Genomic DNA, 18,740 nt, shown 5'->3' on the forward strand with positions numbered 1-18,740 from the left:
GTTAAATAAAGCCTGACGTCTTCTGTTGCAGCTTCTTTTCACTCTGTGCCTGGAGGCCGGCCCACCCAGAGCTCTTTCACAGCGGACGAATGCTGTGTGAGTCTGTGCGTGTATGTGTGTGTGTGTGCTTTTTTTGACATAAAAGACATAAAACATGAAAGACTAACAAAGTAGGTGATGATGGACGGATTTCTCTTTGGACAGCAGTTCATTTTTTTTACTGCGCTGTCACATGGTGCGTGGAACAAGCCAGGTGATCCTCTGCAGCTGTGAGCGAGACCTTCAAACCTCTTCAAATCTGTTCTAATCAAAGGCAGAGTCTCATGAAATGGCACGTACATTTCTTTTCACATTTGATGCCAACATCTAAAGCCTACGGTCACACATCCATTTATCACAGCTATCCTTCTATGCACACTCCACAATCAAGCCTCGCTCACATGTGGAGCAAAGCGACCCGACGAGACTAAATGGCGGCGCCTCCCCCTCTTTACTCCCGGCGTTTAGCGCCCTGTCACACCGTGCCGCGCTCTGCCACATGGCTCAAGGCTGGCACTAAATAACAACAGCATGAAATCAATGGCAAGGACAAATAAAACAGAATAAACCTCGCTAGTATTAACCCTGCGTGATGAGACGTGACGGTGCACACGGGACAAAAAATTACATATTTCTGTTTTGTTTTTTTAATGTCGTCCTATATTCAGTGCTCAGCTGAGTGCCACGGCATGGTTAACTGTGATCAGAACAGCCTGAGGACTGCTGTGCAAACCTCGCCATGCATTGTACTACAGGTTCAATAAAATTATGTTTTGTTGGGGTTTTTTTTGGGAAGAGACTGAAACAGGCAGGTTCACAAAAGTCTGAAAAGGAGAGCTCTGCATATGCTGTGAAACTCATTTATCATGTGCTCTCTAACAAGGTCATGTCTAAGAAAACACTTGATCGAATGTGAATCTGAATTCTGCCTGGTTACCTACATGTCTGCCTTGCCTTTTCTTATTAGAAGTACACCGTGTCAGAGTACACTGGCTTTGCTGTTATAAACACTCTGGAACGTCTCTCATATTGGGACACTTGATAATGCTGAAAACCAGTTTCTCGGTTGCTAATTTATTTCCAAGTCCTCTGTCACTTCACGCAGTGTAAGCTCAGTGAATCTCGTGAAAAAACTGAAGCCGTGACTTTCAATGAACAAAACATTGGCAGGACACGGCGAGTTAAAAGGCATGAGAGCGGAAAAGGACCAGTGAGGGGGAAGGAATTCAAAGGTTATGAATGTAATATTGCATTTACATCTTGTAGCTCAAAGCGCAATGTGGTTTCTACACTGTAAATGTCTTGTAAAAGCAACTGGAGACGTTTTATTATGCTTTATGTCAAAAGTTTATCATCATTTTACATAATTACAATCCTCACACAGCCAATCAACAGGTCTTCTTCTTCTTCTTCTCTCCACAACTTGACTCCTCACACTGCATCATAATGACAAAGACCTCACATATTTGCCCACTGTCACACGTGCATAACAACACCACCGGCTTCCTGTCCTTCTCCCTCTTCCTGACGCACTCCATCGTCTTCCTGCTTCCTATAAAAAACTCCAGCTGGACCTGCGTTTTGCCAAAATGCTCATTAGCCTCTAGACTACACAAACTGCACATTTCCTACATGTTTGAGCCGTCTCGTCACATGCAACTCTCCATATTCCACACATGAACATTTCACAGCCTGGCAAAGCAGAGTCGGGTATAGCCGAGCTGAGAGTATGCTCTTTTCATATGCTATATCGAGCCTATTAGAGGAGGTGAGGTGAGAATAATCACACTTTGACATGTGAAGACGGGAAAGGCTGTGCAAAGAGAATCTGTCAAGACCCCCACCCATCCCCCCTTCATCCAGCTACAAGGAGATCTAGTTTTTCTCTCTCCCCGCACACACGTCACGTATGGTATTGATATTACGTTTAAGCAAGGCGTGAGGAGTAAGTGTGCTGGTTTGCTGTCTTTTATTAGTGCAGAGGGTTATATTTAAATGTATTATATCACATTTGAGTCATTTTCAAGCAAACATTTCAAATATTTTCTTCATAAATGTGAGGATTTACTGCTTCTCCTTGTCAGTTATGGTAGTAAGTGAGGAGTCTTTGGGTTTTTGGACCGTTGATTAGACAAAATAAGCAATTTGAAGACCTTTATTTTGGGCTCAGGGGACTGGGGTTAGCATTTACCACACGTTTTTGACTGAACGATTAACAGATGAATTAAAATAAATGGCACACTAAATGGTAAAGGGAATCATTGTTAGCTGCAGTACTACGTCACTATGGTGAACAGGTTGATTAATTCCCAGGTTATTGCACTGGGGAAAAAAACTAAGATTGCACAAGCAAGTCTTTTCAATAGCTGCCGCCTCACCTGGAAATTTCCAATGTAGTCCTCGTCCCTGTCTCCTTCGGCTCCCTCCCTCTGGGCAATAATGGTGAACCCTCTGAAGTAGGAGGGGCTGGATGCGGTCAGGAGCACTGGATGGAAAGCAAACAGGACTGACATCAACTGATGGAGAAAACAGCTGAGCTCCCAAACACAAGAATTAAAGGGGTCTTAATTAGATGCCTGCCTGAGCAGCACTGTTACATTAAGACGTGACATATTCTGGTGGATAAAGGGTAATATATTCTGATATAATAGAAATTATTCCTTTTGTATGCACAATCAGATGTTGCACCTGCTCTTGAGCTCAGATAACAGTAATTGTAAAAGGCTCAGCCTGGAAGTACAGGAGAGTTTAAGATTGTAATCCAGCAGAACATAAAAAAAAGGATTAATTCATTTACTTGAGGGGAAATTTAACTCCCTGTACCTGTAACGTTATCTGCATCTTGGGAGAAGCTATAGATACTTCAGGCCTTCAGATGATGGCATTATAATTGCAAAAATGTGACTTTTTGAGCCAATCCAATTATTCGGTTTGAATGCTGTGGAAGTATTTATGATCCAGTCAGAGAAGAATGAGTCAAGACGTGAAGACCAGAGCAGCGTGAGCCTCTGAGATTCACAGAGCAGATGGTGTATGCCCATTAACAGCACCCAATAACTTCCACTTTAGACAAAAGCAATGGGGTGATAGGGGGGACTGCTGGCTTTTGAAAAATCTGTTTTAACTATGAAAGAGAATCACCAAACCGCCTGACAGATACTGCAGAGGGATTACGCTCTAAACCTTTTTCAATTTTTACATCACAGAGGAGTTTTGAGGCGTTCAAAGTCAAATTGTCTGGTCATCTTTGGTTACACATGCACATTTCTCTGCTGGAATGGAGAGTGTAGTTTACTTTCAGTGCGTATACACAAGCGTGGCTTGAAAAGTAGACTCTTCCAGAAACTTACTTTAAGTTTGCGTAGCCTACTGACCGTACAAGAGTGTTTATTTGACACAGCGCGCACGGTGCCAGCAGGCGCAGTGTGCGTAAATCCCGCGGATAAACACCAACCTCTGTATGTGCTCCCCGGCTGATAGCTCTCCGGGTCCCCTTCAACGCGGAGGCGAAACTCGTTGTTGACCTCCTTTCGATTGCTCTGAGCCCGTAGGATCCGACTACAATACCCGTCTGACTTCCCGGCTCTCTCAGAGGGCTCCTCGGTGAACGCGAACATATTGCACGCCGCGGTGGAGACGAAGCAGAGCAGGAGCAGGACGCGAGCGTGTCGCCCGGCTGCTGACATCGTGGAGGATTCCGACGGACAAGTTGATGCGCGGAGGGGGGAAAAATAGAAGAAAAAGAAGAAGATTGGAGATCTTGTCAAGGGGACGGGGAAGGGGGTGGGGGGATGAGAAACGCTCAGCTCCCGCTTCACTTCCAAATGAGAGTCCAACTTGCCAAGTGCTGAAGTAGACTTCTGCTCTGCTCGGAGGGTAGATCCATCCTGGTGCGAATGGCACAGAGAGGGAGAAACAGAGAGAGAGAGAGAGAGAGGTGGGGAGGAGGAGGAGGAGGAGGACTGACTGGGATGTGCTGTGCGCTCTCTCTCTCTCTCTCTCTCTCTCTCTCTCTGGAGGAGGTCTGCACACTGCGTGCCGCTGCGCGAGCCGAGCAGCCGGATGGCAAAGCAGGGGTCCGAGGGAACGGCCGAGTGCGGGGATGGGTGAGCGTTGTGTGGCTGTCTCCAGGGCCACGGTGTTTACCCGCAGGCTAGGTGAGGAGTAATCTGAACCAACAGACTGCGAACAAAGATAAACATTTCCACAATCGACTGCCAGGAGGAGGCAAGGCGTTTGACATACTTGGACTGAACTCTCTGCGTGCATGCGTGCGTGCGCGCGTGTGTTGTCATCACTCAAGAGCCCTAAAGGAAGACAGGAACACACACAACGACACACAAAGGAACAAAACAAAAAAAAGAGTGCCTAATGGTTGTCAAGGTGACTAATTGAACAACAAGAGCTGAATTAATTGGCTGCTCATGGACTCCCTAGCTTTCTATTATTCCTGGTACACAAAAGTCAAACTGATGAAATCACAGCGTGGCATGTGAGCTTCCACCTGACTCAACATGTCAGATGAGGCAGAATAATGAGGTGTATCAGGACCCCGCCATGTAGGGACCAGGAGGAGCTGCTGTGCTGTCATTACCAACACAAGCAGGAGTGAGATTTCACATCATTCTCAGGACACCAGTGGCCTCTCGCTGAATATTGATCAGTAGCGGTAACACCAGAAAACTAGCCTGGAGACACGTTGGTCCACGTTGTTCTCGCACTCTGCAGCCCACACTCACAGATCACGATTAAGTTTTCCATGCAGGCAGTGAGGTATAGCCTTGCAAGTTCATTGCACACGCTTATAGCTTTGTAGATGAAAGCACTTTCACTTACAAAGACCAGGGCATCATTTAATGTAAAGGTTGTTTTATCGAATTAAGGGTAGTTAGGGAGAGAGGGGTCGAGGTAGGTGGATGAAGAGGAGAGGGGTCAAGGTAGGTGGATGAGGGAACGACGGATCGAGGTAGTTGGATGAGGGAGAGAGGGGTCGAGGTAGGTGGACGAGGGAGAGAGGGGTCGAGGTAGGTGGACGAGGGAGAGAGGGGTCGATGTAGGTGGACGAGGGAGAGAGGGGTCGATGTAGGTGGACGAGGGAGAGAGGGGTCGAGGTAGGTGGACGAGGGAGAGAGGGGTCGAGGTAGGTGGACGAGGGAGAGAGGGGTCGATGTAGGTGGACGAGGGAGAGAGGGGTCGAGGTAGGTGGATGAAGAGGAGAGGGGTCAAGGTAGGTGGATGAGGGAACGACGGATCGAGGTAGTTGGATGAGGGAGAGAGGGGTCGAGGTAGGTGGACGAGGGAGAGAGGGGTCGAGGTAGGTGGACGAGGGAGAGAGGGGTCGATGTAGGTGGACGAGGGAGAGAGGGGTCGAGGTAGGTGGATGAAGAGGAGAGGGGTCAAGGTAGGTGGATGAGGGAACGACGGGGTCGAGGTAGGTGGACAAGGGAGAGAGGGGTCGAGGTAGGTGGACGAGGGAGAGAGGGGTCGATGTAGGTGGACGAGGGAGAGAGGGGTCGGGGAGGGTGAGAACTTGAGACAGACGAGAGAAAAAATGGTTTGGCTTGCCTGTATAGGTCTGCAAAGGTGATTGGATTGGAAAGGCACGGATGCTGCGTGACAGAGACCCAGGTGGTCTTGGTTAGATGGCTCAGGTGGCAAATTAGCCAGGAGAGAGGCGTAGGGTAGTTGCTGACCTTTAGTTATAATACAAACTTCATTCGTGTCTGAAAGAGCAGTTACAGTAATGTCAGGAGAACAACTACTTAATGGATTTGTCACGGTCCCCAGAGGACCGAGCCTGCTGACTTTGCCAGTTTCTCCAGCACTCACCAGCAGATTAACTGTTGACATTGTATTTTTAACTGGAGTATTTTGATAACCATTGGTTGTGTTGCAATGAAATTAGACCTTACTTACTTTGGGGATCCCCTGACTAATCCTGTGGTGACATCATGAAACACATTTGTGTTTCTGGAGAAATGCTGGATGGATTATCAGGAAAGTTGATCACACACTCATGTCCATTTAAGGGTAAAATATAATGACTTTGGTGATCCTCTGATTTCTACCTAGCATCATCCCAAGGTCTATATTTCAATTTGTTCAATTCTTCATTCTATGAAAAAATATCTGACATTCCCATCAGCCTCAGCTGCATGTTGCGGTTTGTGCCAGTTAGCATTAGAGCTCAACCAATCCCAATGATTTTTGGCGCATGAGATACCGATGAGATGGTTTACAGTTTCACAAACAAACCTCTTTTGTCTAAAATGGCATCAGAGCGCTGAAACAGTAAACTTCAGTGGGAATTTTTAAATTATTGATTTCATTGATTGCATATTGCAAAGGCATAATCACTATGAACAAACCATTTTCACACAAGGACATATTAGACAGCATACGTATCCTGACACAGTTTATCTGTCACAGGCTGGTATCTGCAGATAATATCACCCAACGAACGTGTCGGTCCGTCGGCTGGGCTCCAGTTAGCATCAGGTGGTTTTAACCACCACGTCAGATAACAGTATAATATATACATTTTTAATCTTTTAGTACACATTTTTTCTTCAAAAAGGATAACTATAGACCAAACTGTATGCCCTAATGCTGTCTATTTCTTGTGTAGAATTACCAACAAGGTAAGGCGGGATAAACAGTAGTTTAGTAGTGTAGTGTTGTTGTATTTGATTTGTTATTGAAATGCAGAAAAAAAGGCAATTTATTTGAATAGTGAGGTCTGACAGACAACGTCTCTATCTAATGTCCTTCAACTTGTTTGGGGAGTGTTGTTATGAAAAATACTGGTACGCTGTGAAACTTCAGTTCACTCTTTGTAAAGCCACTAAAATTAAATTAAAAAAAACTTGTACAAACATTTCTAGGGGGGAATCTGAGTGATGTTTCCTAATACTCTGATAAGATGCGAGTTCAAGCTGTCTGCTTTGTATTTTTTCTCTGCTTTTCTCCTACCTTGATTTTTCACTACTTCAGTAACATGTGTGAAAACACACACTTGCCTTCTCAACTTCAGACATTTTTAAAAATCAGAATCGGTAACCCCAATGTCATTTAAGCTCAGCTGCTGCTCAGGATCGTGACCAAGTGCTCTCGGTGAAGGATAGTGTCTTTTGTATCCAGGCATAATGACAGATGTTTTCAAAAGCTGCACTTCACCTGAGATTACCACTGCCTGCACGTTTAAACTTTGATGACTGAAATGAGCTCTTTTGTTGACAACATAGTAGACAACAACACATTGTTTGGATCAAACCCCCACAGCAAAACTACCTTACAGGAGACTATGATAACTCATTATATACTAATAACTTTTTAATCTCTGCTGTGCTTTGCTTTATTTTTTTTTAATCTTTCCTGTCTCATTAAGAGGCTCAAAAATAAAATGTTCTCTCCTGATCGCTTATTGCCTCCCTCTCTTGTTATCTTCCCCACCCTCTTTTCTGCCTCTTTACCTCTCATTTCATTTTTTTCTCCAAAAGCATATTGGTTTGGACCACGGTCCATCCAACAGGAGTTCTGCGGTCGCTGAAATTTAAAAAAAAAAACATGACACGTTACACAACGACAACACAACACTGGGCGCGAAGCGATGAAAGTACTGATGTAATCCCTCTTGTTTCTTTGCCTCTCTGTTGTGCTCAGGAGATAGACAACATTTTTATCCTTTGTGACATTCTTATGCAACACCCCCAGAGTTTATTCCGGGCTTCAAAGGGGTCAGCAGGCATGTAATGAGAATGTAACAACTTCTGATGGGCATTGACAAATGGAGAGTGGCTATGCTCTGTGCATCTACCGCTGGGTTGATGGATGGATGATGGGGAAGGAAAGGAAAAAGAGTCTGAATCGCAGAAGGCTGCACCAGCAGGTGCCATGAAAGCATTTTGTCTCACAGCCCTGCTGAGCCAAATCGCTTCACCACTTCCAAGTTTTTCCTCACCATTTTACAAAATATACTGCACATTGAACAATCTCCACAAGATCCTTGCTTTGCTTTTTTACCAATGAAGGTAAGGAAGCTGCCGACTAACGTCGACTTGTGTAACCTAGAAAACAAGAAACAGCTTTCATTTGTGTGAGGGACGGTCACTCTCTGGAGAACAGCTTAGAGGAGACCTATTGCTTTTTCTTTCTTTCAGTGTTTTATATGCTCTTGTACATGGAAAGTTGAAAGTTAAAAAGGTCAAAGTTCACACCAACAGAAGCTCCTCTCTTCCGAATCCGAATCCGAATCCTTTATTAATCCCAGGGGGGAAATTGTTTATGTTCCAGATGCTCCATGCAAAGTAGAAATAGAAATACAGCATGAATGGAAACAAGAGATAAAGATAAATATATAAATAAAATACTAAAATAGACCATAGTAGAATAAAATACAATAAAACATTAGAGTAGACAATAAAATAAATAATAAAATAATAAGTACACAATCTGGAAATATATACAATATACAGTGAAATGGTTGTAGTGTTATAAATGAAATGAGATTTTTTTTTAAAATTTTGTTTTAAATAAGCAGCAGTGTCTTCCAAAGAAGACAGCTTTTTACCTGCCTTTTACTCTGTGGCTCTGTGACATCACACCATGTCATCATGTCACACATTCATATAATTATAGGTTGACACTTAAAATTGGTTTAACGCAGCTGCTCTGTTGTTGTTAGCGGTGCTGGCTCAGGGGTGTTTGAGTTTACTAATCTACTAAATTCATTCTCACCATTTCTTAAGCCTATAAAAATAAATTGGGGAGCCTTCAGTTGCTGCTTTTGGTATTACAACAACAGTTTTTCCTTACTCTCTGCTGAGGAGAGAATGTCTCCATGTTTTATTGCTTCATAATATTGGAAAAGTTGCCTCGAGCGGAGGAACCCATTTTGAATTCCCAAAACAGTCAATAAAATGAGTGGCGAGCTTGAATGAGTAATGAGCTGTCATGCCCTCAACAACTATTCTTGAGCTGCCCTTGAGTTGGACACTTAACCCCCGACAGCTCCAGACCAGCTACTCACAGGCAACAGTAGGAGACCAAGTGTACTGCATCAATACCCAGGTATGCATGTGTGCAACTGGGGATTAGTGAGACAGAAATGCCTCCACTTTTAGCTGACCTTTTTCTTATTTAAGTTATTTTTATACATTTTCATATAAGAACTGATTTACACTCCACTGGGTGAGAGATAAATAACTATTCAATAACTGCTATATTTCTCGCTTCTTGTGGAGACTTCCCTTATGAGGAGACAGTCATGTCTTCCGCTTTTTAGAAACAGAAGTCTCTCTCATGGCTGACACCAGTTTGACCAAACACATGTGGTCTGTGGATGTGTTGGTATCAGCACATGGGTTTGTTGCCGCTGGTCTAGACACCTACTGTGCGTTTTCCTCTGTAGCGATGCCATGGTCTGCTGCTCGCCTCTGAAGTGGTCTCATCTTTTGCCACATCTAACGGATGAAATCGTGGGGATACTTTCCAACTGGAGTCCTCCAAAAACAGACACAAATGCTGATTTTGATCCTCACCAGCTACCTCTTTTTTAAAAAGCTTGTGCTTTATTTCAGTCATCATTTTAAATAAGAGCTTTTAATTATCTAATTTGCTTATTAACAGAAACTACGCTTCAAGCTTAACATTATGCAAAATAGGCTTATTTTCTTTCTTGTCAAGAGTTGGTATGAATCTCTATGCACAGGTAACAAAATCAACCAGCCAGCACCATATCCCATTTGTTTAATACATGCCAAAAAACTGTAAAACTGCCAGTTAGGCATCTTGGGAGAGTTAAATGTGAGGTGCTTTGTTGGCTCTTACCAGACAGGCAACCAGTGGAAACTCTTTTTAGAAGTTATTGTGCCTGGTAGAGAAACAGTCCCATACAGAAAACTGTCATATTTATTACATTTTGTTTGACACAGCATGCTCAACAGATTATAGGACCTTGAAGGTCATATTGATGTTATATACCATATATAGAAGATGAAGAGTAGAATGAAAGTGGCACTTTTCCTTAAAACACTACGATTTTGAATAGTATAACGCTGTTTGTATCACATGGTATCTGTTTTTCGTCAGTGATCAACACACTTGGTAGTTGCCAATTAATGGATAAAAACATTGGTAAGTGCCCAGCATACTTTACTGCCTTAATGTTAGCTAGTTAGCTTCAGCAGTGTAAAGGTTAGTTGGCGTTAGCAATGTTTACATTAGCTAGCACTCACAGCTTTAACGTTTGCCAGCCAGTGTTAGCAATGTTAGCCAAGGCTAGCAAAAGCCGCAAGCCTCAGCACCAAAGCAATGATGACAAAGGCAAATCGTTAATCCGTTTTTGACAGCATCAGCTACTGTGAACAAGCTCACGAGTCAGCATAATTAGGACAATGAAACTAGGAAATACCCCTTAAACCGTCATGTTTGATTATACAACTCAAAACAACTGCAGATTAATTATACTTCATGTACAAACGACTCAGCTCCCAATGTAAATGTGTTTCCCAAAATGCCGAACTACACCTTGAGTAGTTGAGTCTGATGTTTACCCATGAAACCTGTTTGTGAATACATGTGTAACTGCATCAATAAGCGCATATACTATACTGCATGGGTGTGTGTCAGCAGGACTATATAATATACTTTATATCTTTGTGAGCAAAATCTAATCATTATCCACTCCTCTTCTCCACACATCCCTGAATTTCTCCACTCGACTGCACAAGCCTTTGAAAAAAATCCCTAGTGCTTTGTTGTTTTCTAGAAGGAATAGAGGTCAAGAGGGAAAATCAAATTAGGCTCTCATTTGATCGTGGTGGAGCAGGAGAGCCTGCTCATTAAACAGCCGAGCCCCCCGCCGACAAGTCATTAAGGCCATATTTACCATGCTATAGCGCTGTATGCAGAGAACCTGAGAAGATCTACCAAGTTGCTTCCACTTAATTTGAAGAAGAAAGAAAAGTGGTTAGAGAATACAGATGGAAAGAAGGAAGGAAACTTATTCCTGTCTCCTCTGTAGTCACAAAGTCATTTTCCTACTCGAAACAATGTATAGTTTATCCATGGCATTTCAGACCTGCAATCAGCAGAAATGTATGTAATGTATAACGATGACTGACATGAACTTCAGTGCATTAATGATCCTTGATGTATATGCATAACAGGCTCTGATGTCACACAGAACAGCTCAGCAATCTTGGTCTGCAGACAGAGTTAATGTCTTTATTTCCACCCTGGCTTCACACATCCAGGCCCACATCTACTGCTTTGGAGGTAATGCATTTTGATGCCCGTCTAAAAGCCTGAGTGAAACATGTGCTGCTGGGAGGCCAGCAATCGTACGGGGGCTATCACAAATAATTACAGTCAGCCAGAGGGTGACGGGGATCGCCAGGTGCTGGGGCCTGCAGAGACATTACTTATTGAATCCTGTCTTTAGCTCTAAGGAGACCTGGGCCATATCTAAATGGCTTTCAGGAAATCACACACCCTGTCAGGAACCATTATGTTTCTGTCTCAGAAACAGACTGTCTCAGCCGAAGTTTGCCACTAGTCTGTGGGAGGCATAATACAGTTTACAGTTAAGCTGTTTATGACTGGCTCACTGAGACATCGTCATGAATGGGTTTGCACAATGGTACATAAAATATGCACATTACAAATATTAAACAGTCTACTAACTTTGGGTTATGACAAGTACCCATCCATAAGTTTCTACGTTTGAAGATTATACTTCTATTCACAAGACGAGCAAAGAAACACATTCACAATAACATAATTGGGGCATGTTAGAGAAGCCACACATGGCACTCAGACCTGATGTACTAAGCCCTCTCACTACATTACAACAGGTCAAATAAAACACTATTAGAAGGGATCTGTACACACAGTGAAGCCCGCAATTCATACACAGGATGACAAGTGGGGGCTCGTCCAGGATCCACTATTGATCCTAAAATAGCGTAAAATTAACTTGGTTTGTACAGGTAATTTTGCCTGGTTTACGTTGGTGTATGTTTCCTGCTATTGTAGACAGTGGTCTTTGGATTGTCTTGGAGGAGTGTACACTATTCGTTTTTGGACATAGCTATCTGTGCTGTGGTTAATCACCAACTGTTTTGGGAGAGGAAGCATCAGGTTGTTGCCTCCTGTAAGAAGCTTGTAGGAGATTTAGGGGAGGTATTTGGTCCCTCTCTGTTTGTTTTTGAGCTTGGTTGGACTTGACTGGGGTTTTGTGGTGGCCCCTATCTTGGGTAGTTTGGTGTCTTTTTGAGCAGCGGCAGTTCCTTATCCCATTAGGCTTGGCAGCGGGTTCCTCTAGGCGACTCATGGTGACTGCTTTAGGTGGCGGTGAAGGTGGGTGAGCTTTTAGCTCGGGAGCATCTCCGTGGTTGTGAGGGGGTTGCCAGTTTTCTGGTTGCTTTCTTCATACTCTTCTGCACTTGCTTGTGCATTATTAACCCCCCCATTAACTGCACTAAGATTAGGGATCAGTTAGTTAGCTAGCTTTACGGTTGTTTTTAGCATCAGGACAGAGGTGAGGCTCCTCTTCACCTGTCACCCCAGGTTTGGGTTTTCTGTGTGTCCCAATAAAGGTTGATCATTTGGTTGATTATTATTTGGTTTTGAGGATGGCTTCACTGGTGGAGAGTTTCATCCAGGATCTTCAGAGTCTTTGCTGGAACAGCTTCTTAGGATTGCAGAGCACTATAAAATTGACACTCCAGATAAGAAATTAAAGGAGACATGATTGATGCACATACCAAGTGGCATTGAAGGTTTAGTTATATCAGTTTTTCTGCAATTTAAAGGAGACCTATTGTGAATTATTTGTTTCCTTCAGTGTTTTACATATGATCTTGTGCATTAAAAAATACTGCACCAACGGAAGCAGGAGTCGCGTCTTTAATTCCATGACTTCATGACATCACACTACGTCACCATATCACACTTGAATAATTATTTTCTAGCGGCTAGTTTGGCACATAAAGATTGATTTAGCGCAGCTGCTCTGTTGTTTTTAGCAGTGTTTGGTCAGGCATGCATGAGCTGACCAATCAGAGGAGATGTGATATTCAGGAGGGGGGTTCTACTTAAAGAGACAGGAACTGAAACAAAGCATGTCAAACAGAGTGGGAAAGTGGGAAGTGCTGCAGTAATGGACAGAATAAAGAAAACTGATGTGTTTTTAAGCACTTAAGCATGCAAATTTATTCTAGGAGTAACTCAAAATAAAATTTTACACCTGAAAATTAGCACAATATGTCTCCTTTAGTTCAAGAAATGAACATTTTATAGTAGATGCAGCTGTTTGGTTACCCTTGAAACACAAACCTTTGCAAAATGCCTCCATGTTTATACACTGAATTATTGCATCTGGGACTTTTCATACTAATTACATATTTAGATGAAGTTGCTCAAGGGCACCCTCCCTTAACATATTCATAATACTAGATGATGACATGCTAATACAAACCATGTGAGGTCATGCTTGTGACAGAAGACATTTAGTTTATATCGCTTGGAGGACTATGGGACACAGTGTCTGTATAAGGTTGAAGGCCAAGACATCCAACTGTGTGGTCTGGTTAAAATGTCACATTAACATCTATGCTGCCCAGGCCATAAGTGCTGTGACATTCTCCAACGCCGGTCTCTGTAACAGGCTCTCATCAGAACATCAATCCAAATCTCAATCCTATTGCACATTAATTCTGTCAGTGGATCACATCGAAAGTTTTCTCTTTAACTAAAGGTATTATTTGTACTATCATGAGTTCAGGGACCTGAAATATTCCACTTGTTTATGATGCTTACTATATTGTTACCAGCATTTTCAAAGATGCTTTGACCTTTTCTCGATCGCAGCCCTTTACTTGCCACTGACCTTTAGCTAGGACGCGTTAGCTGAAGACGCTCTTGTGTTTTCTCTTCTCGAATGTCATGCCCGGAAGCACTTCAGGTCCTGTATCTCTCATCTAAACACATCCCACTGTATTCCCACTCAAAGTCATATCACAAAACCAAGTAATTTAAAAGCCCACAAAAAGGCCTGGTAGAAAGAGCTTACAAAAGATAGAGCACATGTGACTTGGTAATATGAGCTACATAAATCAATACATGTTTAAGGTCTTTCATCCTGAAAAAGTGAAACTAATGTTAAGTGTGTATTCAGTGTAACTAGACTCAGTCTAGCAGAAATATGTGTTTTATCTTCTGAGTGTGCAGCATCAAGTTCACACACATACTTTATAATGCATCTGGTAAAATAACATGACCCAAGGTTAATGGATATTAGGATGTTTCCAGTGATGTTTCTTGTCTGTCCGTAAAACTGATATAATTTTAGTAACTTTAAAGATCTTTCATATAATGTTACTGAAAATTAAGCATGCAGTTACAGAATAACTGAGGGTAACAAGACTTTCAGCCCCATACACGACTTCCCCATTACAGAAGATCGGGGGCTCGAAAGCAATTCTTCTCCACTTGGAATATAATCATACTCATTTTTAACTTTAAAACTTTGATGATTTTTAAATCCACAAGGAGTGGACACAATACAATGCACATGTTGTAAAAATCCAACACAATGACCCTGCATGAATATTATATTTGTGAAGCTTATCATTAGATAATGATTCCACTTTTGTAAAAGCACACCTACGTATCGGTGCTGACAGGATGGCAAAAAATAAAAGAAACCAAACAATGCAGCCCAACAACAGAAAAAAAAATTCATTCATAACCCAAACCTGTCTGACATTTATAAGCCATAAAAATGTGTGTTTATTGCGGTGCTGTTGAATGGATTGAATTCTTCATCCAGGCGTTCTTTATACAGCCTTCATACACACTGTTGAGAAAGTGGTCCATCTAGTGCTAACTACAACAACATGCTTCAGCCGAGCATCTAAAACTCCTTATGGGCATTTCACAGCTCAAATTCAATAGAAGAAACGTGCACAAAAATATGTGAATGCCTGCACTGAAGTATGCTGGGAATGCATACTTTTGCTCGGATTGTTGACTAAATTTGCAGCAGCTATTGAAAAAAATAAAAGCATGAGGAAAGGTATAACTGTTTTAGAGACAAGATAATCCTAAAAAAAAGTCAGATTCTTTGTGGAGTTTAAAGAGCATCAGTTGGAGCATCTATCGCAGTCAGCTGCAGAGAAGTGGACATAGTACCTGACTGAACAGAAAAAATTACTTTAGATTCGACTTGGACTGAGAAGTTAAAGAATCATGTGTTGAGACGTGATGAGTTGAAGGACTTGTCTGTGTTCATTTTCAGTTTCAATAACACATATATAAAATATAACACATTTTCAATGTTGTCAGTGTTGACATACATGTGTTTTAAATTGAGAATAAATTAAGAATTTATTTATGCGGATGTAGTTTTAGTTGCATTATTTTTTGATTACATTTGTTTCCCTGGATAAATTGGCAAATAATATCAGTATCCTACAGATACTAATACCTTGTGTTTTCTTTTTATACAGACCTGATACTGCACGTAAGACTGCAATATCCTGGGTTGGGGTGGGGATCTTGACTTGCCTTAAAGCAACATTATGTATGAACTGGCATTCTGTGCAATTTTGTACCCATCATAGGTTCTGAGTGTAACATCACTGTTGTAAATACAAATCCCAGCTCTGTAACAACTTGTCAGATGTAATGCTATGAACAAAACTAATTACTTCACAATGTTATGTGTTGAAAACCTGTATCTTGAAGTAAACACATATAAAACGCTGTGATCCTACCATCTCACTGAAGTCAAATGACTTGAGTCACATGTCTGGTTGACTGTCTGTATCACATACATCAGAAGTTTATAGAGATACTTTAGTTACCCAGATGTCACAGGAGTACTTGCCCTGAATAACACTGAGCATAACAGGAGGCACCTCCAGTGCACTTTTCTACCAGCACATAAATCATGCCCAACAATTTCCAGAAATAGAATGGTTTGTTTAATTTAATGGTTCGTCTGTCAAATGATTCATCTTTATCATTTTCTCTCCATGAAAAACTTTTCACATGGTGACTCACAGTTTGGTTTCATCTAGTGTAATACAAACATAAAAAAAACGCAAACAAAATGAGCTCAAATTATAATGTGGTTGTGAATGTGATGTCGATATTGTCATATATAGATAATGCTTTGATAATTACTGCAATTACAAACCTGCCTCCTACCTTTCCAATACATCTTAAATGGAATCCAAACATATCTTAGACAGAGTTCGTCTCTTATCTCAACAACAGTTTGAGCAGCTCAGCTGAAGCCAGAGAGCCTATAAAACACAGAAACTGCTGTGTGTGTGGCATGTCGTATACACAAGCAGGTTAAGAACCATCCTCTTTCATTACTGCAGAAACAGCCTCATGAAGTGTTCTCTCATTACCAAGTCAAAGCATGTTGTGATTGTGTAGATGGAAATAACTGCTGTATTGATTTGTTCACCTGACAAGTATTAATATCGCTCGAATTGTAAATCTCTGTATTCTATCTCATTCCTGTGCATAGTGCACACACCTACACTTTGAGCATGTGAGTGCATCAACAGCAGGCAGATTATTTTTCTTTTAGAAGGGTTTTTCATTTCTGAATCAACGTTAAACCCAAAAAGGCTTCAACTTGGAGACTCCATAGCAAGGAATCCTGCACATCAATTACATGGATTGTATTTATGCCACAGACATATCAAGGTCTGGCACCTTGTGTTTTTGTAAAAATGCAGCATTTTGTGTCATCTTCATTTAAAAAGGGTAGCTGTTAAAGGTCTCCAGGAACCGAGCATTTTACAGAGGATGGAGAGCATGAAAGCGGGGCTAAAAGGCAAATAATTGTGCGTATCTCGGTGAAGTGCCTTTGAAATATGGCTGCTTCTGACAAGGAAGTTTCCTCTGGGGCCTAGAAAATTTGCATTAATCACACATAGATCATATCCAGTACGTGCTCATCCCATTACATTCAGTGCACAGAGTAGTAGAGAGGACAAGGTGTAAGAGAGAAAGAGGTGAAAAAATATTCAAGTTTGAGAGGACTGATAGAAAATAAGGAGCTTTTTAATTACCGAAACTGCATCCATAGTGAAGATATAGATTAATCATTGGCTCCCAAAAGAAACCAGCACATCACTATACACTCCAATGGCCTCAAGTAAGTTGAAGCAGCATCAGCTTGTGGATGGTGTTTTCTTTGTAAATTTGTATGCTATTTGTAAGTAATTTGGAGCTAGAGGCCAGTATGCTTCCTCAGAATTGTTTGTCGGGACAGTCGAATTGTCCTCCCTTCCACACTTCATAGAAATCAGATAAGGAGCTGTGTAACAACTGACAACTCGACATTAACACCCACTTCACGCCCTGATTGGACAGCTCTACAGAGGTCAAGAAGGCACCAAGGTCCAAACTTCTCTTTCAGCTCTCTCTTTTTCCTTTCTTGATACATTCTGTCACTCCTCTTTTGAACAACTGAGTGGAACAATACGAATGCCCTTGGGAGAGACCAACTGAAAATGCCCACCTTTACTCACATTATTCAATCAATATTGCACCTCCCACCCACCCATGGCTGATGGCTTTCCAATTCAGCTTCCATTGTGACAGTTGGGAATACCTTAGAGCAACCCAACCCCCTTATGGGTGTTGCATTTTTCTTTTCCTTCTCTTTTCTGGCAGTATCTTCCTTTGTTGTTTCCTTTGTCCTTTGTTGCCATTTCATTGATCTCTCTTACACTGCATTATGATAATATATAAGGAGTCACTATTCTACAGTACAGCCAGTCCTATAGAGTGAATTACTTGTTTTTTTCTTTTGAAAGGACGTGCAGTGCTTGAGTGACGACGATACTGCTAAAGTCTCCATTGTTACCAACTTGCATGAAGCATCAGTTTTCATATATTGGAATATCTGGGTGTTTCCTGCCTGTCAGACAGCTGAATTTGATACAATGGGCCCTGAACTATTTCTTCAACAACCCAAAGTGAAGTGGTGAACTAGCATTTTTATATGTTGATGAAAGTTCTCAGTTGTCCAGGTCATAGTGGTTCTGAATGGCGATAATGCGCCATATCAGTGTGGAAAGGGACAGCAACAGCAGCCACCACAGTAGAGCCACCACTGTACTCAGTAGCTTTTATTTTGGTTCTTTCGGTGACAGGCAGTGTGAATTATAAGGTAAATATTTAGTTTCACCTGTGACATTTAGATTCAACATTTAGCATTTAGATTTAACATTTAGATTTAGATTAAGAGTTAGCATTTAGATTTAGATTTAACATTTAGATTTAGATTAAGACTTAACATTTAGATTTAGATTTAAAATTTAGATTTAACATTAACATTATATTTTCACAAGAGAAGTAAATATCGCAACTTTCATAATTATTGCTGTAAATCTGGTCAAAAGTAACATTTTAAAATTCACATATGAATTTAATCATATGATCATCAGATCCTTTAACACATTCATCAGGCCCACACATCAAACACCCTGTAATTCTACTTCAAGCCTGTATCAGCTGACATGCAAGTTTGAGGGATGGATTTATACTCCTTGCAGGAACATTTGGATGATCTGGACTCATTTCAAGGAGGATTTACTCGTTAATGTTTCCAGTTGGCAGGGTTGCATTCACAAATTCTATCCTTCCAACTCTGTCCTGAGAGACAGCTT

At 41.7% G+C, this 18,740-nt stretch overlaps 1 protein-coding gene across 2 annotated transcripts in view; it reads right to left on the reverse strand.

Annotated features, from left to right (window-relative positions):
* Positions 1–18,740, reverse strand: part of spon1a (spondin 1a) — a 127,983-nt gene that overhangs the window by 70,590 nt on the left and 38,653 nt on the right. The window contains exons 5-6 of one of the 2 annotated variants that reach the window (XM_037096425.1): positions 7,512–7,584; positions 2,418–2,524 (exon numbers count right to left, since the gene is read on the reverse strand). In XM_037096425.1, coding sequence (XP_036952320.1) covers positions 2,418–2,524; positions 7,512–7,584 — 180 coding nt within the window. Of the gene's footprint in view, positions 1–2,417; positions 2,525–3,493; positions 4,039–7,511; positions 7,585–18,740 lie in introns of those variants that run through there. The other variant, XM_037096424.1, reaches the window with a different exon arrangement.

Source organism: Acanthopagrus latus, chromosome 4 (genome assembly GCF_904848185.1).
Source record: "Acanthopagrus latus isolate v.2019 chromosome 4, fAcaLat1.1, whole genome shotgun sequence".
Classification (NCBI taxonomy): Eukaryota; Metazoa; Chordata; class Actinopteri; order Spariformes; family Sparidae; genus Acanthopagrus; species Acanthopagrus latus.